Below are 25808 nucleotides of genomic sequence, written 5' to 3'. Positions count from 1 at the left end.
CACGTGCACATACAGGGTGCGCAGCCACCTGCCAGCGTTCTATTAAACATCAGAGTCTTCTCTAGTGCCTGGCCACCAGCCGACAAACACACATCATTCCTGCGGGTGTTGAACTCCAGTCCTTCAGGGTCACCCCCTCCTTGACCCAGTGGAAGGAAATGTTAACAACAATGGACTGGAAATCAGGAATCCTGTGTCCTAATCCCCATCTTGGCATTAAACAGCAGTGTGGTCTTGGTTAAATCATTTATTCTATCAGTGCCTCAGCGTCCCCATCATAAAATGGGGATAACGATCCTGACTTTGCCACCCGAGACTTTTGTTAAAATGAATGCTTGTAAAGTCTTTATGTGTCCCACATTTGGAGAGCATGGGTATTTGTCTCCCTCTAGTGTTCCATATACAAGGATAAGAGTCTACTACTGCTACCCAGGGCTGGTGCAAGGAAGTTTCGCCTAGGGTGCGAAACTTCCACCTTGCACCCCCCCCAGCTAACCCCGCCCCCCCATGGCAGCTAACTTAGCCCCCCCACCCGGGGAACCCCCCCGCAGCAGATACCCCCCCACCACGACAGCTAACCCCTCTCCCCCCTATCCCGCCACGGCAGCAATCCCTGCCTGGGGAGACTTCCCTCCTTTGCCCCCCACCCCCGCCACGACAGCTAACCCTGCCTGGGGAGGCCTCCCCCTGTGGAAGCTAACCCTGCCTGGGGAGACTTCTCCCCTTCCCCCCCGGCAGCTAACCCTGCCTGGGGAGACCTCCCCCCGTGGAAGCTAACCCTGCCTGGGTAGCCTGCCCCAGCTCACCTCGGCTCCGCCTCCTCCACTGAGCACGCCGGCGCTGCCCTAATTCTCCTCCCCACCTAGGCTTGCGGCGCTGATTGGAGGAGACTTAGAGCTGGGCTGTGTGCTCAGCGGAGGAGGCGGAGCTGAGGTGAGCTGGGGCGGGGAGCTGTTCCCCTGTGCGCCCCCCCCCCTTCGTCACTGCTGGCAGCTATCCCCACGCACTCCCCCACCCAGCTCACCTCTGCTCCACCTCCTAGCCTGAGGGGACTTTTAGGCACCCCCAACCACTAGGCACCCTAGGTGGCCACCTAGTTTGCCTAAATGGTTGCACCGGCCCTGCTGCTACCAGAGTTTCCTTTAGCTCAAACAGTAGATGCTCATACTCTGGAGACCCAGAGTGGGTTAGACATTAAGACCCTCCAGGTGCTGTGTAAATGTAAATTATTAGTGAATTATTATTATGCAAATATTGTTATTATTCTCACACAAAGTGGAATTAGACTGTGGAACTCATTGCCACAGGATGTTGTTGAGGCCAAACATTTAGGAGGACTGGAAAAGAGATTGGATATTTGTACGGCTAACAAGAATATCCAGAGTTATAGCAGTTAATGCTCACAAATTTTGGAAGGGATATAAAGCCTCAGGCTGGATTTAATCCAGTCTTTAACTGTAAGGGATTAGGATGATAATTAATGTGTGTGGTGAGGGAGAACCCATGGTAGGGTTCTTAAACCTTTCTCCGAAGCATCCAGTGCTGGTCGCTGTCAGGGAGACAAGATACTGGGCTAGCTGAACCATGGGCAGATCCACTCTGCCAGTTCCTATGTGGGAAGACATTTTTGCCTCTTGAAAGGAGACAGTCCCAAGATCAGCAGTTACCTGCCAGGCTGGCCTCCTCGCTCGGCTAAGGCTGAGTGATAAAAAAAATAATAATGAAAAATAATAGAGAGAGACGAGCTGATCAGAACTTCCTCCGCATGAATCCTGAGAATGGGCAGCAGCTGAATCCTTCAAGAAGCGGCACGTCCCCTCCCTGGGACTTCAGTGCTAGACCGTTCTGGTGCTGCAGTGGGTGATGCGAGCCAATTTGCTGCACTGGCTCTGCTTTGTAACACTTCAGTGGGAAGCCAGGGGAGTGCAGCTAGCAGAACCGGCTTAGTTCTGGGAAGGGCTGGCAGCTAAGCCGGCGCCTTCAGACGTGATACTATCTTGTAACTGCATCGAGGCTGAGGATGATGTGAAATGCCTGATTTTTCACCTGGGAAGCTCAATATTGTGATCAGGCTGTCAGGTTTTTAAGCAAATTGTTTCAGCACTTGTGACAGGCCCTGGAGACCAAGATCCGTTTGGTATCTCCAGCCTGGGGATCAGCAGCACAAGACCCCTTGCTTTGCCTGTGCCAAGAGCAGATGCCACCCTTCATGCTGCCAATCAGAGTGCCAACTCAGACTCCCTCCTGTACGCCATGCCCCTCACTGACCTCCCAGGCCCCTGCCAAATTTCCAGCACTAATCCTTGACAGTTCAGTCCAACTGCAGCCGCGTGGAGTATAGAGTTTCAATCACTTGTCACCTGCCTCAAACCAATTTGCTTTTCATTCTGCTAAGAATAAAGAATGCTTTTTTTAATACCATGGACAATTAACCTGTGGAACTCAGTGCCACATGATATTACAGAGGCAATTAAGGAGAGAAATAGAATCTGCAGGTTCACTAGCTACTATCAGAATAAAAAGGGCTGTCCATACTCCAACCTCGTGATAGAAGTTCTGATCCAATCACTCCCATTAAGGTCAATAGCAAAACTTCCATGTATTTCAGTCCCATAAACTGTTCTCCATCTGGGAACAAGAGGAAATATTCCCTAGATCTAGAATATTGTATATTTAGTGCAGTGTCTAGGTTCATGCCGGGGCTCATAGGCAAATACAAATACATGATAATCTGAATTGTATTTAGCAGTTTTGTACCTATCCCCGAAATACCCAATATTGTTTATTATTATTTATCACTTGCATTAAGGTAGCACGTAGAGGCTCTAACCAAAATAAAGGTGTGGGGTTAGGTGCTGTGCAAATGCACAGCGAGAGGCAGTCCCTGCTCCAAACAGACAAGACAGATGAAGGTGGGAGGAGAAACTGAGGCACGGAGTGGGGAAAAGCCGTGTCCAAGGTCCCACAGGAGTCTGGAGGCTGAATGGGGAGCAGTCCTCAGGTCTGCTGAGTTCAATCCCACCCTGCCTCAGGCAGGGCTGCTGTGCCAGATGGTCCAGGGGTCTGGTGTCCTTCCTGCCTGGTAATTCCCACCCACCAAAGAGACTCATTTTAATATCATTTTTCTGGGGGTTACAGTCGCGGCAGAGCCCTGCTCTGTTGCATCCTTCCACAGCAGCGCTTGCTGTGCACATCCTCTGGGTTCAGTGAGCTGTTTCACGTTCTGAAGCACACATGGCATTCTTGGTGGCTAATTTTAGACTCGTTCGTGTCCCAGGCTGACATGGAGGGCGGGGGCAGTATTACAAAAGCAGCTACGCAGCCTCAGCCCAGTGGGCTTTTTGAACGCATGTAAATCAAGACACAAATTGCAGGCGAGGTTCAAAATGAAAACTGTTAAACCCCTTTGGCCTCGAGAAGGCTAAGGACTCAGTCATAGCAATCGACTACAGGCCAGCCACAAAGGCCTCCTGGCTCCTCGCCCAAGGATCGGTTGATCCCATGAACTTAGAGGCCAATCCTGCACCAACTGAACTCTATGGCAAGACTCCCATGGATGTAAATGGTCCAGGATCGTGGTTGCCTTACACTAAAGCCACATGGATGATGTTGGCACTTCTTTAGCACCGTCCGTCAGAGGATCTCAGCAGGCTTTGCAAATAGCAGGTAGGTAGTTCTCATGAGACATCGGTGAGGGAGGTCAGTCCTGTTCTCGCCATGGAACGTATGGGGAAACTGAGTCACTGAAAGGGGCGTGGCTTGCCCAACATCACACAGGAGATCTGGAACAGATTTAGGACTAAAGCTCACAATCTCCTCACACCCAGGCCTGTACTGTAACCTCAGGACCATCCTTCCTACATCCATATGGGGCCTTTTGTCCAAATAACCATGCTCAGGAGTTCCCTAGGGCTTTACAGCTTCAAATCTCTGCTGGAATATTCACTACTGAATCCCAAAGCACCTTTACAAATAGATAGAGAAGCTCTTCTCAGGGTTCGCTTTGGCACTGGATTTCAGTGTGTTATTCTGTGGCAGATGCTTATCAGCCCAGAGTAACACAGTGTAGGACAGGAGAGATGAATATTCGGGAGTATTAGCCTGGCAGAATCAATATGATGCTTAGGTAGCATGGTGAAGGGGGTCTTAGAAATACCCTTCAGGTTTTGGAATGGGATTGGCTGCCTGGAGTTTTGGCACAGGCTAACAGTTTCCCTTACTGTTTGGAAAAGCATCACCAGCCAGACAGAGAGAGCATCTATCTGTCAAATCTGTGCTATTTCATAGATTCATTCCTTGGCTTTAAGGTGAGAAAGGACCATTGTGACCATCTACTCTGACCTCCTGTATAAGACAGGCCAAAAATCTTCATCCAGCACTTGCAGCATCAAGCTCAAATTGTTTGATTGAGCTAGAGCACGTATTTTAGCAAGACTCCTGGTCTTGATTTAAAGATCTGAAGGGATGGAGCATCCAGTACACCCCTAGGCGAGTTGTTCCAATGGTTAATTATCCCCTCGTTAATAATTATTGCTAATTATTTGTCTAGCTTCAGTTTCCAGCCATTGGATTGTCTTATGCCTTTTTCTGCTAAATAGAGGGAGTGTCTCCTCTCAGAAATCTCTGCCCCATGTTGCCTTTTGAAGGGATCTATCATAGCTGCTAAGCACCAAAGCATGTCCCAGGGGGTTCAATGCACGCCAGGCCATTTTTTGACTTTTCTATTCTCTTTGGGGTTTTATTTTCTGTCTCCTCATGGAATCCTGTGAGCGGCAACAACATTGTCAGGGAAAAGCCCCATCCAAGATGTGGGATCTGGACACCATCTGATCACCTATGGCGAGACATTCCAAATCTGGAGTTCCAACACCAAGGAGGGACATCTAAGCTCTACCTCAGCTCTGACACTGGTCTGCAGGGCGACCTTGGGCAAGGCACTTAAACCGCAATGGATTTATCCTTACAACACCTCTGTGCCAAAGGGAAGTGAGATTATCCCCACTGTACAGGGGGAACTAGGAGAGACTAAGGCCCAGCTCTTCAAATCAATGGAAGTTGGGAGCCTACATACCTTGGACCTTAGGGCAGGCCAGGCATGAAAGGACTGCTACTGGTAAACGTAACCCAGCACAATCTGCCAGGGGGCGGGCTTGGGGTTACTAATCCAGGAACCCCACTGCTCAGCAGGTGTGGGGCACTGGAATGAACAACAACATCCACACAGGCTGGCACTGATGCTGTGCAGCTGGTTCTGGGCTGAACAAAGGCTGGGGAGAAAACCCAGACCCAAATCTGCTGCGGAGAAAGCTCTGCCCTCTGGCATCTCCTGCGGCTGGGCTGGCTTCCAAATGGGGACCTTGGTACTGCCAAGGGGGGGTCTTTATGTCCTAAGGTGAGCCTCTGTCTCACTTTTTCCCCACTTAGGTGTATGTGCTGAAAGTTCAGGTAAGACCATCTGTTGCCTTGTTCAAGATGGAGATGCTGCAGCATGACATGGTAATGGAGGCGCAGTGGCACTCACACCATTGCCTTTTCAGACAGACAGCTGCCAGCCCAATAAGTGCGAGGACCTGCACCTACAGAGCTTGCGTAGGTCACCCAGGAAGCTGGTGATAGAACAGGGACTTGACCCCAGGTCTGCCAAGCGCTAGGCGAATGCCCCTGGCCATTGGCCCAGCCTTCCTCTGGCTGGCAAACTGGGGTACTGGGACAATTTGCATAGTGGGGGTGCCGAGAGCCACTGAACCACACTGTAAACCCTGTAGATGATGGAAACCACTTCAAGCCAGGGGTGCGGCAGCCCCCCCTAGTTCCAGCCCCAATGCACACAAATACCCCAAGAGACCAGGGCTAACAGACCTGATCTTTGTGAAGCCTTCCCGGCCCCGAGGATAAAGAGGTGCCCTCCCTGAGGTGCCCCCATCCTTTAGCTTTCCCTCCATCCCCCCACTGCGCCAAGGATTGGTCCGCAGCGGGCTCCGCCCCGCCCCCTCTTTTCTCTTGCTCTCCACTCCGAGAAATACGGCCGCTGCGCCTGCACACGGTGCCTTACGGCCGCGGGCGTGTAGCGAGCACTCCGCAGCGGCCGGGCCGGTGGCAGTCGGGCAGGTGGAAGAGGCGAGGCCGGGGCTGGATCTGCCCGGGGGCGGGGGGTCGCGGGGAGCCCGGCTGCGGGGCCCGCTCCTGCCTTTGCACCCCCAGTGTGTGTGTGGGGATCCTGCGCGGGGCGGATGCTGCATTAAAGCCGCCCCAGCCGTCGGGGGGCAGGAGCTGGGGGGAGCCCCGAGGGCAGGGGGTCCTGGGCTCGCCCCCCGGGTGCGATGCGGGGCGCCCGGGGGCTGCCCCCCTGCTGAGCCGGAGGACTGTGGGGGCCGAGGGGATGGAGGCGCCGGACTGCGGCGAGCCGCTGCCCCCCGACCTGAAGGAGCTGGAGAGCAAGGTGGGGCGGCGGCCCCCCGAGGGGCTGGTGCGCTGGCTGCGGGAGGACCCCGCCGCCGCGCTGCTCCGGGAGAGCCCGGGCCGGGGGCAGCGCCGGGGGCTGGCCGGGAAGATCAAGGCGCTGAAGCTGGAACTGGTGAGTGTGACTGGCCCCCCCCTCGGTCCTGCCTGGCCTGCTCCCGGGGGGGCCACAGCCGCCAACTCCTCCCCTGCCCCATCTCTTCTCTCCCATCCCCTGGGGTCCCAATCTCCCTCCCCATTCCCTCCTCTTGCCCCCTGTGGGGCCACAGCCCCCAACTCCCCCCTTGCCCCATCTCTTCTCCCCCATCCCCTGGGGCCCCAATCTCCCTCCCCATTCCCTCCTCTTGTCCCCTGTGGGGCCACAGCCCCCAACTCCCCCCTTGCCCCATCTCTTCTCCCCCATCCCCTGGGGTCCCAATCTCCCTCCCCATTCCCTCCTCTTGTCCCCTGTGGGGCCACAGCCCCCAACTCCCCCCTTGCCCCATCTCTTCTCCCCCATCCCCTGGGGCCCCAATCTCCCTCCCCATTCCCTCCTCTTGCCCCCTGCGGGGCCACAGCCCCCAACTCCCCCCTTGCCCCATCTCTTCTCCCCCATCCCCTGGGGCCCCAATCTCCCTCCCCATTTCCCCCTCCTGCCCCCAGGGCTACAGCCCCCCCATATCTTGCCCCCATCCCCATGGGTGCCAACCTTCCTTCTCATTTCCCCCTCCTGCCCCCAGGGCTACAGCACCCCCATCCCTTCCCCCCACCCTCTGGGGTCTAAATGTCCCTTCCCATCTCTCTTCCCTCCTGCCTGCTCCTTGGGGCTACAGTCTCCCATCTTCTATTCTCCTTTGGGGCCACAGCCCTACTCCTCCCTGGGGCCACAGACCCCTTCTCCCCCTACTCTGCACCTGGGGCCACAGCTTCCCCCTTATTCTGCTCCTGGGGGCCACAACCACCCCCACTCCTCTTATGCCTCTCAGCCCTCTGGAGCAAAACCCTCCCCTCTTTTCTGCCCCATGGGAAATTTGGGGACAGTAATCCCACTCTCTGCCCCCTGGGGGCTGGGGTGCTGTGTATTCTACTGTGCCCATCACCGGGGTGTCTGGGCCCTTCTCTCTAGACCGTAGGCTTAGTGGGAAGGTCTGTTAGGGTGGGAGCTAACCTGGTTCTAAGCTCGGACCCTGGGGCTGTTAGAGGAGATGCCAGACCCAGGCCGGAGTTCCCAGCTCCCGGGTGCAATTCTCAGCTCTTGGCTTGGTTGCAGGCCCAGAAAGGCAGAAGGAGGTCGGGTGTTGTTACCCAGCCTGTGCTGGTCATACATGACCGTTGTGTATCAGGGCCTGATCCTGACCGAAGCTGAGCACTCTCAATTTCTGTTGGCACACTGCACCTCTCAGGATTTCTGTTGGTGCTCAGCACCTCTCAGAATCAGCGCCCCCCCAGCCAGACTAGTGCCTTCTGGCATTTGGATGGAAACACCAACTGCTCTGATTAGCTGAGCCACTGACGTGAGCACGGGTAGGAGCTGCCTTTCGTAAGGGGATCAGCACACAGCAGCAGCTTATTATATGGCATTTGATTTGATCGATATGTTGGTAACTGAACACTTTAATTGGGCTGGGGAGAGTGGCTGCAAGAGCAAAATATTTTAAAGGGGCCTCCAGATAGATGTTATCAGAGGAGTAGCCGTGTTAGTCTGGATCTGTAAAAAGTGGCGGAGTCCTGTGGCACCTTATAGACTAACAGATGTATTGGAGCATGAGCTTTTGTGGGTGAATACCCACTTCGTCAGACGCATGATAAATATTGCTGCTCTCCCTGTCTGTCTGTCTAACCATGGCCATTTAAAAACTTATCCTCCGGGAAGGAGAAAAGTCTTGTGGATAAACCACAGGGCTGGGATTCAGGAGACCTGGATTCTTTTCCTGGCTCTTCTACTGAATTTCTTGGACAAGTCACTTAATCTCTTTCTGTGCCTCAGTTTCCCCACCTGCAACTCTGACCTGTGGCTCATGTTAAAGCAGAGGATTTGTGGACTCTGTTGCCAGCTTTGCCACTTGCTAATTGTTCAGGCACAAGTCTCTCAACTTGCCCATGACTCAGTTTCCCCTGCTATAATGTGGATGTAGTCACATGCCCCTACCTCATAGCGGGTATGGGTGGGGCTGCTTTTGGCTCATGAGTGTAAAGTGCCTTGAGATCCTCAAAGAGAAGAGGGCATCGAAGAGCAAAATATTATTATCCAGCCGGAACTTGGTACGCAGGTTTTTCTTCCCAAAAGAACAGTCAAGACTGAATCATCTTTAAAATGTCATTCGGGACAGAGAAGGGGGCTAGCGGAAATAATCTTTCTCCTTCCACATATCGGCTGCTTTTTGCTGTCAATAGATGTTCTCACCCTACTTAGCCCTGGGAAGGGGGAGCTGGTGTCTGGTCTACCTCCCGCATCGTCAGCTGTGTCCTGAGCACGGAATCCTAAGGCTTGCAAAAGGCAGTAAGGAAACAGCTGGCATGCAGCAGCTGGCGGCTGACTCACAGCATCGCTACAGGATGACTTAGGAGGAGGCGCAGAGTGGTTACTGCAGTCAGTCGAAACGGAGGGGGGAGGTTAGGGAGGGGGAGGGTGAATGATCCACTTTGGGTGCCGTGAACTGGCCAATTTCCAACCTCCTTACTCTAGTGGAAGTTCTTTAATGATTACAAGGGGTTAGGAGGGGTCAGCAACCTTTCAGCAGTACTGTGCCGAGTCTTCATTTATTCACTCTGATTTAAGGTTTCGTGTGCCAGTCATACATTTTAATGTTTTTAGAAGGTCTCTTTCTATAAGTCTATAAACTGTTGTTGTATGTAAAGTAAATAAGGTTTTTAAAATGTTTAAGAAACTTCATTTAAAATGAAATTAAAATGCAGAGCCCCCCGGACCGGTGGCCAGGACTGGGCAGTGTGAGTGCCACTGAAAATCAGCTCGTGTGCTGCCTTTGGCATGCGTGCCATAGGTTGCCTACCCCTGGGTTAGGATCTCATCGGAAAGATGCTACTTCTGACAATGCACTGACCCCCACCACTGTGCAAGGGCATCGGCTCAGCAGCCGCATAGAAGGAAAAGAGTCACTACCACAGCCACTTCCTGCAGCATCCAGAGCGGTCTCCCTTCCAAAGTACTAACCCTGGGATTCAAATGTGCTGCCTGGGAGAAATACTCCTGTTGGAAGATGTCTGGCTGCCGCTCTCCACCCCAGAAGCAGCTGCATGTGAGGGGAGTTTTATGGCCCCAGGTTTCTGAAGTGCCTCGCGATAACAGCTATCTATGTTTAGTATATTAGCGGATGCGAGCTTGAACTGGAAACCTGAATTTGAAACCTCTCCCCTTCACTGATCTCTGGGGAAACTTGGGATTTGGATCCAATATGGCCCAAGTGTGAATGATCCATATTTAAACATTCCCCCAAATGGCCTCCAACCCAAACTCCTCAATCCTGTGCTAGCATGAGACCTAAAAAGAAACCCCTAGGGGAAAATTTGCAATCTCCTTTCAGCTTTAAAAAATCTAAGATGGTATTAGTAACGTGGGAGGATTTTTATGTAGAGGGCCAAATTCATCCCTGCTGTACCAAGGGATGCTTAGGGCCTGTTTGCTGTAGCTTGACTGATTCTCTGTCACGTGCCATGTTTGGGTGGACAGGCGTGCTGTCGCTTTAAGAGAGCAAGGACTCTGAGTGAGTACATTTAGCCTTGCCTTGATGCTGTGAAGAATCCGCCACCCTCCTTCAGCGCCGCTCTCTACTGCTTGTTAAAGTTGCAAACCAAAGCGGGGAGTTCGAAATGGAGTAGGAAGATTGAGGGGACGGCGGGAGGGGGGCGCAGTTGTGTCAGCGTGTTTAGCAGTGGAGAGCCCGCGTTGCCTTGGTAGGATGTGATGGGAATTATGGGACCATTTAAACATCCATTAAACATTTAGATGGGGCTACTATAAGGTGGGTGCATAACTGGCTGGATAACCGTACTCAGAGAGTAATTATTAATGGCTCCCAATCCTGCTGGAAAGGTATAACAAGTGGGGTTCCGCAAGGGTCTGTTTTGGGACCGGCTCTGTTCAATATCTTCATCAACGATTTAGATGTTGGCATAGAAAGTACACTTATTAAGTTTGCGGACGATACCAAACTGGGAGGGATTGCAACTGCTTTGGAGGACAGGGTCAAAATTCAAAATGATCTGGACAAATTGGAGAAATGGTCTGAGGTAAACAGGATGAAGTTCAATAAAGATAAATGCAAAGTGCTCCACTTAGGAAGGAACAATCAGTTTCACACATATAGAATGGGAGGAGACTGTCTAGGAAGGAGTATGGCAGAAAGAGATCTAGGGGTCATAGTAGACCACAAGCTTAATATGAGTCAACAGTGTGATACTGTTGCAAAAAAAGCAAACGTGATTCTGGGATGCATTAACAGGTGTGTTGTAAACAAGACACGAGAAGTCATTCTTCCGCTTTACTCTGTGCTGGTTAGGCCTCAACTGGAGTATTGTGTCCAGTTCTGGGCACCGCATTTCAAGAAAGATGTGGAGAAACTGGAGAGGGTCCAGAGAAGAGCAACGAGAATGATTAAAGGTCTTGAGAACATGACCTATGAAGGAAGGCTGAAGGAATTGGGTTTGTTTAGTTTGGAAAAGAGAAGACTGAGAGGGGACATGATAGCAGTTTTCAGGTATCTAAAAGGGTGTCGTCAGGAGGAGGGAGAAAACTTGTTCACCTTAGCCTCCAATGATAGAACAAGAAGCAATGGGCTTAAACTGCAGCAAGGGAGATTTAGGTTGGACATTAGGAAAAGTTCCTAACTGTCAGGGTAGTTAAACACTGGAATAGATTGCCTAGGGAAGTTGTGGAATCTCCATCTCTGGAGATATTTAAGAGTAGGTTAGATAAATGTCTATCAGGGATGGTCTAGACAGTATTTGGTCCTGCCATGAGGGCAGGGGACTGGACTCGATGACCTCTCGAGGTCCCTTCCAGTCCTAGAGTCTATGAGTCTATCCTTGCTGGTAGGGGGCCCAAGCCCTGAATGTGCTGCATGGACTGACCTATCCCGCTGCCCTGGTGATTGAAGGTTACCAGCAGGGCAGGGACGCCTCTGCGTCTGCACAGTGCCTATCACAATAGGATCTTGGTGCAAGACTAGGGATCTCAAGCACTATGGGAACACCTGCATATTTTCACCTTTCGCGCCTTTGTTATGTTTGACTGGCTTCACGTCCTGCTTGCTTTGCATTTGCTCTGAACCGGTTTTAGCCTTCTGCTCAGAACGCATGCCGGTTTAGCGTCCTTTCCCTGCCACTGACAGAGGGGGCCTGGCTGGTAATAGGGACAAAGTACCTCCAACCGCAGGGAAAGCCAGCTGAGCTTGCTTCAAACCACCGTTTCCTCTTAAAAAGGCACCATCAACAAAAGCTCTGCTATGTTTACAAACCAATTTCCTCATCTGTGTTGCTGATGGCGCCTTGGATCATGAGAATGGAGACCTATTTAAAAACCTATTTTTCATCATTGCTGCTGTTTACGAATTGGTCAGTTTCACATTTCATTTCCAGTTAGTTTCATTTCTTTTTTCTCATGCATAAACATAGGGGGATTCTGGCTATCTCTGGTACTTACCTTGTTCCTCATTGCTGCAGGATCTAGGTCTTGAATCTTACTGAGCCTCAGCCCCCCCTGTGAGGTGGGGCAATTGCTATACCCATTTTACAGGTAGGGTACTGAGACACAGGAAAAGGAAATGAATCTGGAGTAAAGCAGGGAATTGGTTTATAGCCTGCCTTGACTTTTGTAATTTTTTATTCTGCCTGATATAACTGTGGCTGTTGTCCAGATCCATATACGGCTCAACTCCCTTCTTTTAAATCTGCTGAGATCCACTCTGTACATGGGCTCTGTGCACACTCAGTTTTCCCAAACTCTCTTTAATCTGTTTAGTTTGATTTCTTCACTGCGTGGATCATGTGACAGCAAAACCACAGATGAAAATATCACTAGATTAATCACCCTCCCCTCTGGGAATTCATCAAAGGAGCTACTGATACCTGGCCGTTGATGTTCAAAAGCATTCTGCTTAGAAATAACCCCATGGGGGTTGTTTTGCTTCACTTGGTTGTTAGATACCAAAGCTGGGCCAAGGAGGGATTAGGGTGAAGATTCAGGGGCTGGGCCGAAGAATCAATATGCTTGTGTTTGGAACCTATGGCAAATAGATCTGGCCTGTTGGGCTTTGGAATGCTGGGCACTTGGCAGATCAGCTAGCGCCTGGCACCCTTTCACGCTAAAAATCCCAGCTATCTCTTAATCCAAACTGTATTGAATCTGGTGCTTGGTCCAAACTGGAACCAAAACTGGAGAGGCAAGTTCTAAGACAGGGATTCATTTAGTCCCTAACCCCGCCACCGCACTCCTCCACTTCGGGAAAGATTGGTGTGTAGCTCTTCAGCATCTGACCCTTCCTCGCATGCCCTGATGAGCGGAGAAATCCTTAGCAATGTTGACATGTAAACCACCAGCACGGGGTGCAGTTCACACCTCAGGGAGCTAGCGTGTCCGGCTATCTGCAAACATCACTGCAGTGATTACGCTCGGCTCACATTGGCAGAGTGGGCTTCACCACTAGAGACTCTGCATTTCAAGTACCAGCGGAGACTCTGGGGAAAAGTAAAGGGGTCCAGCTGTGCCCCTCCCCGCCTCTGCTAGCCCCCCATTCACCCCGTATTTTGGAAATACTGCTGTATGGCAGCAGCGGCTCTTTGAAGAAGACCTGCGGTGAGTCTTTTAAAGAAAACAGGCGTCGTGTGCAATGTGCTGGCGACCTGCGGCGAGGCCATTTGTTCTGTGTTTTCCTGAGGCCTGTGAACACTTCCTGGACAATGTTTCCTTACCCCCGATTCCTCCATCTGTTACTTCCCCTTGCTGAGGTCTGTCAAGACAGGCCCGGGGGCGAGGGGGGAGTCGTCAAGCGCAAGCTCACTGATAAGTCATTCCACCCCCTCCTCCATCACAGCTCGGAACGCGCAGCCCCAGGCCAGTCGTACTGAGTGCTCAAAGGAAACTCTAGCCGGATGTTTCCGACTGGATTCCCCTTGCCCCCCATTCTCCTCTTACTGGAGCCGAGGTTGACATGAGTGGGGTAGCAGCCATGTGGCTACTCTCAGCAGCCAGAGACGGGGGTCACTCTGTCGCCAGGATGCGACCACAGTTGGCTTGTGGGCAGGGGTTATGGTCCCAGGTGTGGGCATGAGTCTTGGGCCGCTCTTGTGGGGAGGCAGTGAGGAATGAGCGGTGGAGGAGGATGGTAAACGTGGAGTCAGTGGATACGTCTACACTGGATAGAAAATCCGCTGTAGTGCCAAGCCTCAGAGCCCAGGTCAGTTGCAGGACGTGAGCTACCGGGCTAAAAACAGCAGTGTAGCCATCCCGGCCTGGGCTCTGAAACCTGGAGGGGGTCTTAGAGCCCGGGCTCCGGCCTACGCCGTACGTCTACACTGCTGTTTTTTAGTCCTGCAGCCCCCTGAGCCCGAGTCTGAGACGCGGTGCTGTGGGATTTTTCTTTGCAGGGTAGATGTGCCCAGAGAAGGAGGGAAAAGATGCATTCGGTTAGCAGTTCCCAAACTTGATTGGCTCAGTATTGGATGGCTGAAGAGCAACATGCAAACATCTCTTTTTAGTGCCCGTTTTTTCGGCCTCCATAGGGATACCTTCTTTAGGGACCCCTAGCTCGGTATGTTTTGAATTGGGCTGGTGGAGATGGATCTGGGGGACCTGAGAAGAGAAGCGAGGTGGGCAGGGGCAGGCGGGAGAGTTGGAGGACGTGAGGCTTAGGGCAAGTTGGGAATTTTTTCACCCCACTTTTTTTGGATTTGTCCAAACCAAAACTTTTTGCAGGAATGCACCAGTTTCATGGAACCTTGCAGTGAGAGAGATTCCTTGGGGCCACGGTGGAGTGTCGGTCAAACCTCCACCCTAGCCTGCTACCCAGTGCAGTCAGCTGGGATGTGGGCGAGCCACGTTCAAAACCCTGCTCAGTGAATATTTATACATACCAAGTGGAACGGCTCTGACAGGCAAGAATGAGAAAGGCCTACTATGGAATCACCAATAGCCCGATCCAGGTCTCGCACACCCCAGTGATTTCTTTGGAGTCTGGCTGTTTGGGGTGGGGGGCTCCGGTTTGTGCCGATGGAGAATGGGAAAGTTTTTGAAGTCCCAAAAGTATTGTGATTGGAGAAAACCATTTCCTCTCCCCCTGATTTAATGAGGGCTGGGTCTCGCTGGAGAGCAGAGGGCTCTGGGGGCTGTGTGTGTGTGTGTGTGTGTGTGTGTGTGTGTGTGTGTGTGTGTGTGTGTGTGATGCAATGGAGCCAGGAGGGCTCAGGGAAGGGGTTGAGAGGTGGAAAGTTTAGGTTAGACGGGGGCAGCTTCAGCTCCAATTCATCCTCATTCCAAGGCTGTAGGTTCTTGGTTCCCTCGGAGCCAGGGAGCCCTGGCAGTCCCACCGCGGCCCCTGGCCTCTCGGGAACGGCTTTCCCACAGGTCTCCAGTCCTGGGCTCACAGCTCCTTCCTCTTGGCCAAGGGATTCCCTGGCCCTTCTTTGTAGTGATGCAGACAGGCTTCTCCAGTCCAGCGCTCCCCTGAATCCATTGTTCTCCACCCCAAGGTGCGCTCTCAGGGGCCTCCCAGGAGGACAAACTGCTGGGTTTTGTCCTGTTCTGGAGGTAGCTCCCAGATTAACACCTGGCCCCATTCCCTATCTCGTCTGCTGTTCCCTTGAGCAGCCGTGTCCTTAAATGGGCCGTGCCATGGAACGGGGTTAGCTGACCCCAGGCCCCACACACCCTTTGAAGGGGAACACAGCATCTTGTGTCAGTGCACAGTTGCATTTGGGAAGCCCTGCATTAGCTCATCCCCCCCCCCGCCCCTCCTCCCCCAGTCCCAGCGCAGGATTGGCCCTTCCAGATGGTTCACCATCCCCGTGCGGCCTGGTTCCAAATGCTCCAACAATCATCATCGCGCCTGGGCTGTCCAAGCTGCTGCCAAAGAGCCGGTCTCTGCCCCAAGGACCTTACAATCTAAGGAGATGCCGAGAGCCACCAGGTGGATATGGGTAGATGCGGGAAGGACCTGGAGACAGGGGCATGAGAGCTGGCTGCCGTCGAGCACGCTGCTTCCCTCACCGTTGTCTAGCTTGTGGTAGGCAGCAGGGGAGCGGGGCGTTTTAATCTGCGTGGTGAGGTTTCCAACCATCCCTCTTGGGCAGTGGTTCTCAGCCTGGGGCCACAGGCGGCCCGATTAGCACATTAGCATACTGTGGGGGCAGTGGGTAGTAGGGGTTTGTGGGGGTGCTACAGTACCCCCAGGTTTTAGGCTGCCTGGCCCCGCATGGTGGGATTTGGGGTCCGGCTGCCAGGCCCCACGCCTAGGCCTCTGCTCCTGGCCACGTTCGGTCGAGGGGTCTCTGGGCAGGGGGTGCTGGGCATAGGAGGCTGTGGGGGCCTTTGCTATGGTTCTCAACTTGCAGCCCATGTAACATATTGTGGGCTGCATATGCGCCCCACAGTGATAGAGGCTGAGCAGCACTGCTTTGGGGGTGCTAGGTCACAGTGGGGGTATATGTGCCCATGCCAGATTTCATCCTTAGCTACACCTCCTCTCCTGCTGTGGCACTCACCCCTCCGGGACGTGTCCAGTTTGGTCTGTGCTCGGCCGCACCCAGCGTGCTTTGATCTTCCAAGGAGGCCTCCTCAATCAGCCCTCCCCTGCCACAGATCTCATCTAGCTTTGCTTTGACCCCCCTCCCCTTGCCCAGCTGTGGGTTTCCAGCCCACGCAGGGGAAGCAGAGCCGCGTTTGGCAGGGAGCGGCGTGTACGGACGGGAATGTCTTGGCAGGACGGGATTTCTGTTCGTGAACCAGATGTTTTAGCAACAGTTGATACTGCTGCGGGCCTGGCCCCAGCCCTCAACTGGCCCGACTCAGCGATGCAAAGCACGCGGTTTCAAATAGCAGGGCGTGTGCCCCCTCCAGCCCCCACCTCACCATTGTCACATCCTCTGCTCCCCCCTTCCCCAAGCCTCCCTACCGTACGCTGGTGGAAGTTTAAGAAGCTAGTTAAAATGTCATTCCCCCCCTTCCCCTCCTAGACCAGAGCTGTCCCCTCCAGCAGGGGGCGGTAGGGACAGATAGACAGACCCCCCCCCACACACACACACACAGAGCAGGGCTGTCCCCTCCAGCAGGGGGCGGTAGGGACAGATAGACAGACACCCCCCACACACACAGAGCAGGGCTGTCCCCTCCAGCAGGGGGCGGTAGGGACAGATAGACAGACACCCCCCCCACACACACAGAGCAGGGCTGTCCCCTCCAGCAGGGGGCGGTAGGGACAGATAGACAGACACCCCCCCCACACACACAGAGCAGGGCTGTCCCCTCCAGCAGGGGGCTGTAGGGACAGATAGACAGACCCCCCCCCACACACACACAGAGCAGGGCTGTCCCCTCCAGCAGGGGGCGGTAGGGACAGATAGACAGACACCCCCCCACACACACACAGAGCAGGGCTGTCCCCTCCAGCAGGGGGCGGTAGGGACAGATAGACACCCCCCCACACACGCACACAGCAGGGCTGTCCCCTCCAGCAGGGGGCGGTAGGGACAGATAGACAGACCCCCCCACACACACGCACACAGCAGGGCTGTCTCCTCCAGCAGGAGGCGGTAGGGACAGATAGACAGACACCCCCCCACACACACACAGAGCAGGGCTGTCCCCTCCAGCAGGAGGCGGTAGGGACAGATAGACAGACACCCCCCCACACACACACAGAGCAGGGCTGTCCCCTCCAGTAGGAGGCGGTAGGGACAGATAGACAGACACCCCCCCCACACACACACAGAGCAGGGCTGTCTCCTCCAGCAGGGGGCGGTAGGGACAGATAGACAGACCCCCCCCCACACACACACACAGCAGGGCTGTCCCCTCCAGCAGGGGGTGGTAGGGACAGATAGACACCCCCCACACACACACACAGCAGGGCTGTCCTCTCCAGCAGGGGGCGGTAGGGACAGCCACGTGTGCTCATGCCCTCACCTGCTGCTTGGAGGAAGCTATTCCTAGTGTCACATTACAGCCGAGTTGCACCAGCCAAGCCCATGGAAGTGACCAAAGTGTCGCTCCCTCCTGCAGCGGGTGAGGACAGGAGGTAAATAAGGCTAATAAGCTGGCGGGGGCAGGGTCTAGGCAGCATGGTGCCATCATGCCAGGGCCTGGGCATGGAGGGATGGTGCCTGAGGTGTGCATGTGATCCCAGTGCCCTTCACTATTCTAGGGGACTGGGTCTCCAATCGCCCAAGCACGGGAACTTGATGGGGCTTGTCTTCGCCACAGGATTAACCCCTCCCTGTCCACACACCACATGCCGTGCCCAGGCTAGCTGGCCCCATGCAGGGGGCTGCTGCTTTCAGTGAGGCTGCTGACCAAAGAAATGGTGGAAGGGGCCTCCCCCCTGCCAAAGAGGGGTTTGGGCTGGGCCAGCATTCCCAGTTCAATCAGCGGGACGTGTCCCACGCTCAGAGCAGCGGGGGGAATCAAGCCACGGGCCTCAAAGCTGCAGCGGGTCCCCTGTGCAATCGTCCTCTGCCCATCTAGCTCCCATGCCAGCCTCTGAGCGCCCCCTCCAGTCTGCGCATCTCCCTGAAGGCCAATCCATTGGACAAGGGGAACGGGCCAGCGGTTTCACATAGCGCTCCGGGGATGCCAGAGCCTGCCAGCTGGCCGCTGGGGCTGATCCAGATCTGGGTGGGAGGCAAACAATCCCCCTACGCCCAGCACCGCTGTATGCAGCTATTTGTCTGTCACTCCTGCAAGGCCACCTCACCGCCCGGCTCCTCTCTCATAACTCTGACGGCTCCCAAAGGGAAGCTGACCGTCCGTCCACTTATTTTCTGGTCTGTAACCGTCTGGGGAGAGCCCACGCTCCCCTCCCACCTGCCCTGCTGCGCAGGGCAGCCAAGCTGCGTCTTCCCCCGGCCTGTAACGCCATGCCCCTCTCCCAGTTGAGATGTGAGTTGTCATGAGTGGTTCAGGGAGGCAGGAGCCTAGCGTGTCCAAGTGGAATTATATGCCTGAGTCCCACCAGGGTAAATCTGGAGTGACTCCTCCTGGTGCAGTTACACCAGTGTCACAGAGCTGAATTTGGCCCCGGGGTAGCGATTCGAGGAGCAAGAGGAGGCAGGATGCGGCTGCCCTTTGGGATTGTGAGAGAAAGGGCTTGAGCGCACTAGGCCCAGGCCAGTGCTAAGAGCCCTTCCTTGGTTGATCTGAGCCCCCATCCAAAAGTACCTCCAAAGGCCCAGTTGTCTGTTACCCCATCCCCACCATAAGGGTAGGAATGGTGGGGGGAGGGTGGCTCTATGATCCTCTTGCGCTTGCAGTGTTCTCAGATCCTCCAGGGTAGGTTAGAGCAGCCTTTGAGCTGCTCTAAGTTCTGCTCTGGGGTGTGATAAGAACCACTACAACACTCCCCTTCCCAGCCCCCTCTTTCAGGGAGACCCCTCCAGGTCAAAGCAGACTGCACTTGTCCAGGTGGGGCTCATGTAACCACCACTGCCAGGGAGGACAGAGGAGGTGGTGATTTGTAGGAACCTGAGGGGGCTTTCAAGGCTTCTGAGGAGTTGCCAGTTCCAACAGGCTGGGCCTGTCTCTGCACTATCGCGCCAGCTCTGCTGGGGCTGGAGCCGCCGAATTGCCTGTGGATTCGAGAGGAGTGGGCGGAGATAGATTTAGCTGCTCTGTGTATCTGTGGCTCCCATCCCCGTCATATCTGAGTGCCTCCCAGCGTATGATGTATTTGTCCCTCCCCCGACATCCCAAACAGCCCAGTGAGGTAGGGCCATGCTGTTATCCCCTTTGTAGAGATGGGAAATTGAGGCACAGCAGGAATAACTGGCTTTCGGTGGGCCGTCTCTTTCAGTAAGCCCTCAGGGGCAGGGAGTATCCTTGTGCCTTGCACGGCACGGAGGATACCCTCGACAGGGGTTTGATGTGAGGGCCACCCCTCCTCATGCTCACCCTGTCTGGACAGCCACGTAGCCCCGGCTCACGCCGTGGTGAGCAAGAGGAGGAGTGGGCCCAGTGGATGGTAGCAGAGGAGGCCAGGAGCGGGGGGTCTATGGGCCCCCACAAGGTTGGCACATTGTCAATCCATTCCCTTCACTGGAGGCTTTGGTGGCATCTCTCTCTTCTGTTCTCTGCCTGGGGCACATCCCAGCCTAGCACCCTGAGGCCTGTAATGCTTTGCTGTAATTCCAGAGTGTGGGGGGTGGGTCTCTTGGCGAGTGCCCTCGGGAGACGCTGGGGAATAGGCTGACCTATGTGCCCTTTGTCTCCCCACCCAGGCCTACCTGCGAGCCATTGATGTCAAGATCCTGCAGCAGCTGGTGGTGGTGAACGAGGGCATCGAGGCCGTGAAGTGGCTTCTGGAGGAGAAGGGGACCCTGACCAGCCACTGCAGCAGCTTGGCCAGCAGCCAGTACAGCTTGGTGGAGAGCCAGGAGACCTCGCGCCGGGGCAGCTGGACCAGCCTGCAGGACCCCGGTGAGAAGCTAGACAGCATCTCTGTCGGCAGCTACCTGGACACGCTGGCTGATGAGATGGACGAGTACAGCCATGGTGCCATGGAGCCCGTCCTGTCCTCCACGCCGGGCAGACCAGGCATCCCATCGGCCAGGCTGGAGCAGGACTGGTCCAGGAGCAACCCAGACAGAGGCCTGCCCAGTAAGCCAGGCAGCGCACAGGACAAATGCAAAGCGGACCAGGAGTGGCTCCGGATGGACCATTCCTCGGCCCGGCCTGCCCAGGAGCAGAGCACCAGGGACCCAGCCAGAGCAGCGAAGCAGCCCGCTGGCCCTCAGCAGCCCCAGGTGGCCAACGGCTTCCTGGGCAGACAGGCTCCTGCCTTGGAAGCCAGTAAAGAGGCCCAGGGGGCGAGGCTGAGCAAGGGCAGCCCAACCCGGATGGCCTGGAGGAACGGCCAAGTCGACTTTGAGCCCTGCAAGCTCAACGGCAAACTCCACCTGGAGTACGACGCCCACTGGCGCTGGGTGCAGTCGCAGGACGACGTGACGTTCTTGTAGCCCCTGGAACTCGGCTCGCGAGGGGCTGCATGAAATCCCCCACGCCCGCCCGTCCACCCGATCCTTGCCCAGATGAGCACTCGGCATGTGGAGCTGGAGACCAAACTGGCTGCATTGGGCTTCCTTGAAATTCCCCATGAGCATCAGTGGGGACAGCCTGCGGAACGCTCCACGTCGCCCCCTTTGCAATGTCACGTTTCCCTTGGGGTCATTATGGGACCTGTGCGATGCCAGACAGTGGCACTGCACAGCAGGAAACTGGACTTCTCCTGAACAGCAAGGTCTCAAAGAGGGGTGATCACACTAGGGAGGTAACAGGAGGAGCAAGGCTGCACCTCCCATAAAGGCACTTCGGGCTCACCCCCCTTTTATTAGTTCAGATGCTAGTGCAGGGTAGAGAGCACTTCTCCGCTGGTTCGATCCTGCAGTCAGCCGTCACCCTGGGCTCCAGGAGGGGAGGGTGGTGTAGTGATTAGAGCATGGGTCTATTCCTGGCTTAGCCCCTTAACTTTGCTGTACCTCAGTTTACCATTCTGCAAAATGGGGCCGATACGCTACCTACCTCGCCAGAGTGGGTCTTTATTGACGTGCCAGTCATGCTGCACAGGAGGCAGATGGAGACCTGGCCCGGGGAGCACGGAGGCCCGATCAAACAGAGCCTGTTGAAGCGGGACATGTTAGCACTTGGGGCATTACCGCCTTTGCCATGACTGGGGCTGGGATGTCGTGGACTAGGGCATGACCTCACTGGAGGATCAGCCCAGAACAGCGGAGTGGTTGTAGAGAGCAAGCCCCTTGTTTCACCAACGCACCCGGGTTGTTTCTAGAGCCCCTACGCTTTCCTTTTCTACGCCTGCTGCCCCACCCTGCTCCTATCCTCGCCCCCCAAACCAGGTGCGGGGGCTGGGGTGGCCTACAGGGCCCCCAAAAGCCACAGTTGAAGTCAGGTGGGGATTGCCCCAGGGGCAGGCACTGTGGAGAACAAGCATAGGGCTTCCCTCTGAGGACGCAGCTGTGAGCCTGGAGCAGGGGCATGCTGGGAGTGGGGCTCAGAGCGGAGTTTGGGGGTGGATTGTAGGCAGTGCTGCAGGCCATGGGGCAGCTGGGGAGGCTGCTGTAATTAGACAGGCCCCCAGGGCTGCCTGTGTTATAGGGGCCCTAGAGCAGCCCAGGATACTAATGCAGCCCAGCACATTCGGCTGCATTAGTAGGAGCATTGCCAGCAGATCGAGGGACATGATTATTTCCCTCTATTCGGCACTGGTGAGGTGTCATCTGGAGAACTGCGTCCAGTTTTGGGTCCCCCACTACAAGAAGGATGTGGAAAAATTGGACCAGCGGAGGGCAACAACGATTAGGGGGCTGGAGAACGTGACTTATGAGGAGAGGCTGAGGGAACTGGGTTTTTTTAGTCTGCAGAAGAGAAGAATGGGGGATTTAATAGCTGCTTTCAACTACCTGAAGGGGGGTTCCAACGTGGATGGAGCTCGGCTGTTCTCAGTGGTAGCAGATGACAGAACAAGGAGCAATGGTCTCAAGTTGGAGTGGGGGAGGTTTAGGTCGGATAGTAGGAAAAACTTTTTCACTAGAAGGGTGGTGAAGCACTGGAATGGGTTACCTAGGGAGGTGGTGGAATCTCCATCCTTAGAGGTTTTTAAGGTCAGGCTTGGCAAAGCCCTGGCTGGGATGATTTATTTGAGGATTGGTCCTGCTTTGAGCAGGGGGTTGGACTAGATGACCTCCTGAGGTCCCACTAGATATTCTATGATCAGGAGTGCAAAGGTTGCTCTAAAGTCTCCAGAACACTCCTCTGAGCAGCAGGTTCTGGGCAGCATCTTTTGGCAGAGCTCCAAATCCCCCCGGTGCGTATCGGGTCAGATCAAATTTATAACTGCCCAGCCCCCAACCTTGCCCGGGGATCTGTAAGTCCAGCTTCCCCTCCCCTCCAGTCTGTCTGGCTCATCCGAGTTGTACTGCAGATGTAAGCAGGTGCATTTAAGGTGTTTTCCCTGGCACACCTGGAGGTAAAGACTGTGCAGGTGGACCGTAGCAAGATGATGCGTGAGCCGGAATGGAATCCAGCTCATTCTTCCTGAGCTGGGGTGGGTTTATTCCAGGGCTGAAAGCAGAAAAGTGATTAAAATTTTGTTGTCATTAAAATCAACCAGGGGGAATCTGAAGCCATTCAAGGAGCTGCCTTATGCCATTTTTTAAGTGGGCACTTTCCATCGGAATTGCATTTTAAACCAGTTCTCTTTACGCTTCCAAACGCCTCTCCATGTTGGGTAGAAGTTGAGCCTGGCCATTGGCCAGCCTACAGCTTTCCATTCTATCTTGAGATGCAGACCTGCCCCAACCATAACCCAGGGTGGAGAACCAGGAGTTGGGGGCCCAGCAGCCCATCACCTGCGAGGCAAAGGGGGTGATAGTTTAAAGGAGACAGGAGCCATCTAATCTCCCGAAGGTCTCTCTCTGTGACTCTTTCAAGCCCAACCCAACCGTTGCGGCTCCCCTCTGGTGCAGACTGGCACCGAACACCACATCAATCAGCAAGGCAGGAAAATCCTCTGCCCAGGTGTACCCGCTCTTTGTCCTTCTCTTTCTGTGCTGAGTGTGGCTTGGCTTGGGAGGGTCATCCCAGTGGTCTGAATCCCGGTGCAGAAGAACCCTGCAGGCCTCATTCTCTTTCCCTGTTGCTGCTGCAATTCCAGAGCACTTACAAGGGAGTCAGTGTAAACACAGGTGTGCTGGAACTGCTTTGAAGTGGCTTCCATTATATACAGGGTTGACAGTTTGGTTCAATGGCTCTCAGCACCCCCTGCAAGTGTAAGGGGCAGGGGAATCCCAGCAGTGTAAATTTCAGCATCTGGAGCAAAAGCAGAAACGGGTTCTGACGTAGCATTTTCCCTTCCTTGGCCCAGGTAAGGGCAGGGGGTTGATGAATGCACTTGGAACCTGCTTATGCTCAGCCCATGAATCTGTGCGAGCAATGGCTGCCTGCTGTCCTTGTACCCCAGAAGCAGATAAAGTGGCAGTGCCCATATTGCACCCGGACTGCCAGGTTCCTAAGGTGCTCAGCCTGGGATGGCACCACCTGATGATTGGGAATTCTCACTCCTCTTCCACTGAGCTCTACAGGATTTAGCGGCTGCGCCTTCGCTATTGCTCATAACATTCATTCTCTACCGCGCCCTGACTTTCATTTGTGGTGGTTTGGGGTTTTTTTTTGTGTGTGGTTTAAAAAAATGCATCTTCCCCATGCAGCTGATCCGCATCTCGCTTATTTCCTGGATCGTACCTTGACTGGCCAAAAGCAGAACAAAACTGAAATTCACGGGAGAGGGATGGGTGACCAAAAGGCTGCCTTGGTCTCGGGAAACCACAGTGACAAAACCCGGCAGTCCTGAAGCCTTCTGTCTCGCATGCACGGGACGAGCGCTGTGGCAGAGAAAAGGCTGACTCCATAATGAACCATCCCAAGAGGCTGATGCCTGTTTCTACCCTTCCCAGCCTCTCCTGGTTTGCTGCCATCCACAAAGGTGTACACACAGCTACCTTCATTTCCCATCTAACCAGCTAAGCACCTGAAAGCAGTGGCTGGCTATTGCCGGGGAAGGGGGCACCTTGCTTTATTTATTGATGTTGTGCCAACTAACTCTTTCTTTGTCGTATTGCATGTCAGCACACGGGCAACTCTGCTCTGCCGACTGGGTAGCTAGCTGGTCCCCCGGGGGAAGGAGGAAACACAGGTCAGGATGCGCTCCTGGAGCAGGGTTGGCCGATGCTGTTAATAAAACCACTCTCAATGTGAATAGCCTGCTTAATAAACAATAACCCTTCTAAACCAGACACACAATATGGCCTGCTTTTCTTCATCCCCTCCCCAGCAAAGGGGGAGATTTCGACCCAGGACGTTGAACAGCAGAAATTCCTAGCCCAGCAGCCAGGTTACAGATGGCATAGCAGCAGGGCCGGACTGCTGGTGCATCATTCTAGCCTCTGCATGATATGCACCGTCCCTTAGCTATGCTTACCTCCAGCGTGTAGGTATTTACACTGTGCTCAACACCCTAATGACAGAACAGAGAAGTAACAACCACTCGCCGTAACTTTTCCTTTCACTCTGACATGCAAGTTGAGCTGAGTCCAGACTGGTAACAATGTGTGGATCAGTTTACAGTGGGGGAGCCTCTGGTTTTGGGGGAACTCCCATTTGCCCCTAAATAACCAGGAAACTACATGATCGTTGACTGGAGTTGATTTATTGGAAGGCATTCCGGCCGTTTCTAGTAGGAACGGTGAATAGAAATTCCAGTTTGCAGAAGATGCTGAGATTTCCAAATCTGGCTTCGCTCCAGTTCAACCTCCAACATTTGGAAATTCTTGGCAAAGGAAACTTCTGAAAAAAGCTATTTTGGGATAGGTCAGACGGTTTTGGTTTTGGCACAATCAAAACATTTTGTTTTGATTTAAAACTTTGGGAAGTGTTCTACTAGAACACATCGCACCAAATAAAAGAATTTGAAACAAAAAGCCAGTTTGAAAGGAAAACGTGTAAACATTTTTGTTCTGGAAATGTCAAAACGGGACGTCTCAACGTTGTCAAAACCTTTACCCCCCATTTTCCTCCCCTCCGAATTGAACTTTCAGCAAAATGGTGTCAGTTTCACAAAGCGATTCCGTTTCGACAGGATCGCGCCCTCCCCCCCCCCAAGTTTTTCCAAGCAGCTCTTGTTTCTAGTTTTGAAATGGTGATTGGAAAAATGAATTTAATTCTAGCCCTCTGTCCGCGGGCAAATCGAAGAGTCTAGAGGAATGTTAGCGGTGTTATTTGCCCCACAAGCAGATTAGCATTATGCTATCTCTTAGGTAATCAGCGCCCTTGGGAGCTTTTAGAAAATGGGTTCCTTTGGGTTGCTCTTGTGATGTGGAGAGTTGGTGGCGAGGGCTGGTGCTTTTTGGACTGTGGGGAGAAAGAGCAAAGAGGGGAAGGATGGTCCGGTGGTTAGAGCACTAGACTATTCCATTGGAGATCTGAGGATCTGGGCCGTAGTCTCTCTGTGCCTCAGTTTCCCATCTATAAAATGTGGATACCACTACTGCCCTACCCCACAGTGGTGTCCTGACAGGCATTAAAAGATTGTGAAGTGCTCAGATACTAAGAGGATCCGGTTAAGAGAGTCCTAACTATT

General features: G+C 54.0%; 1 protein-coding gene across 1 annotated transcript; it reads left to right on the top strand.

The window, feature by feature from the left end:
- The first annotated feature begins 6379 nt into the window (after positions 1–6379).
- Positions 6380–21912, top strand: LURAP1 (leucine rich adaptor protein 1). The gene is made up of 2 exons (XM_050961847.1): positions 6380–6574; positions 19879–21912. The coding sequence occupies exons 1-2, from the start codon at positions 6380–6382 to the stop codon at positions 20614–20616; spliced, it is 933 nt and encodes a 310-aa protein (XP_050817804.1). The 3' UTR covers positions 20617–21912.
- Positions 21913–25808: the final 3896 nt, after the last annotated feature.

This window comes from Gopherus flavomarginatus, chromosome 7 (genome assembly GCF_025201925.1).
Source record: "Gopherus flavomarginatus isolate rGopFla2 chromosome 7, rGopFla2.mat.asm, whole genome shotgun sequence".
NCBI classification, from domain to species: domain Eukaryota; kingdom Metazoa; phylum Chordata; order Testudines; family Testudinidae; genus Gopherus; species Gopherus flavomarginatus.
Note: the sequence above shows the minus strand (reverse complement) of the source record. Positions and strands in the feature narration are given on the sequence as shown.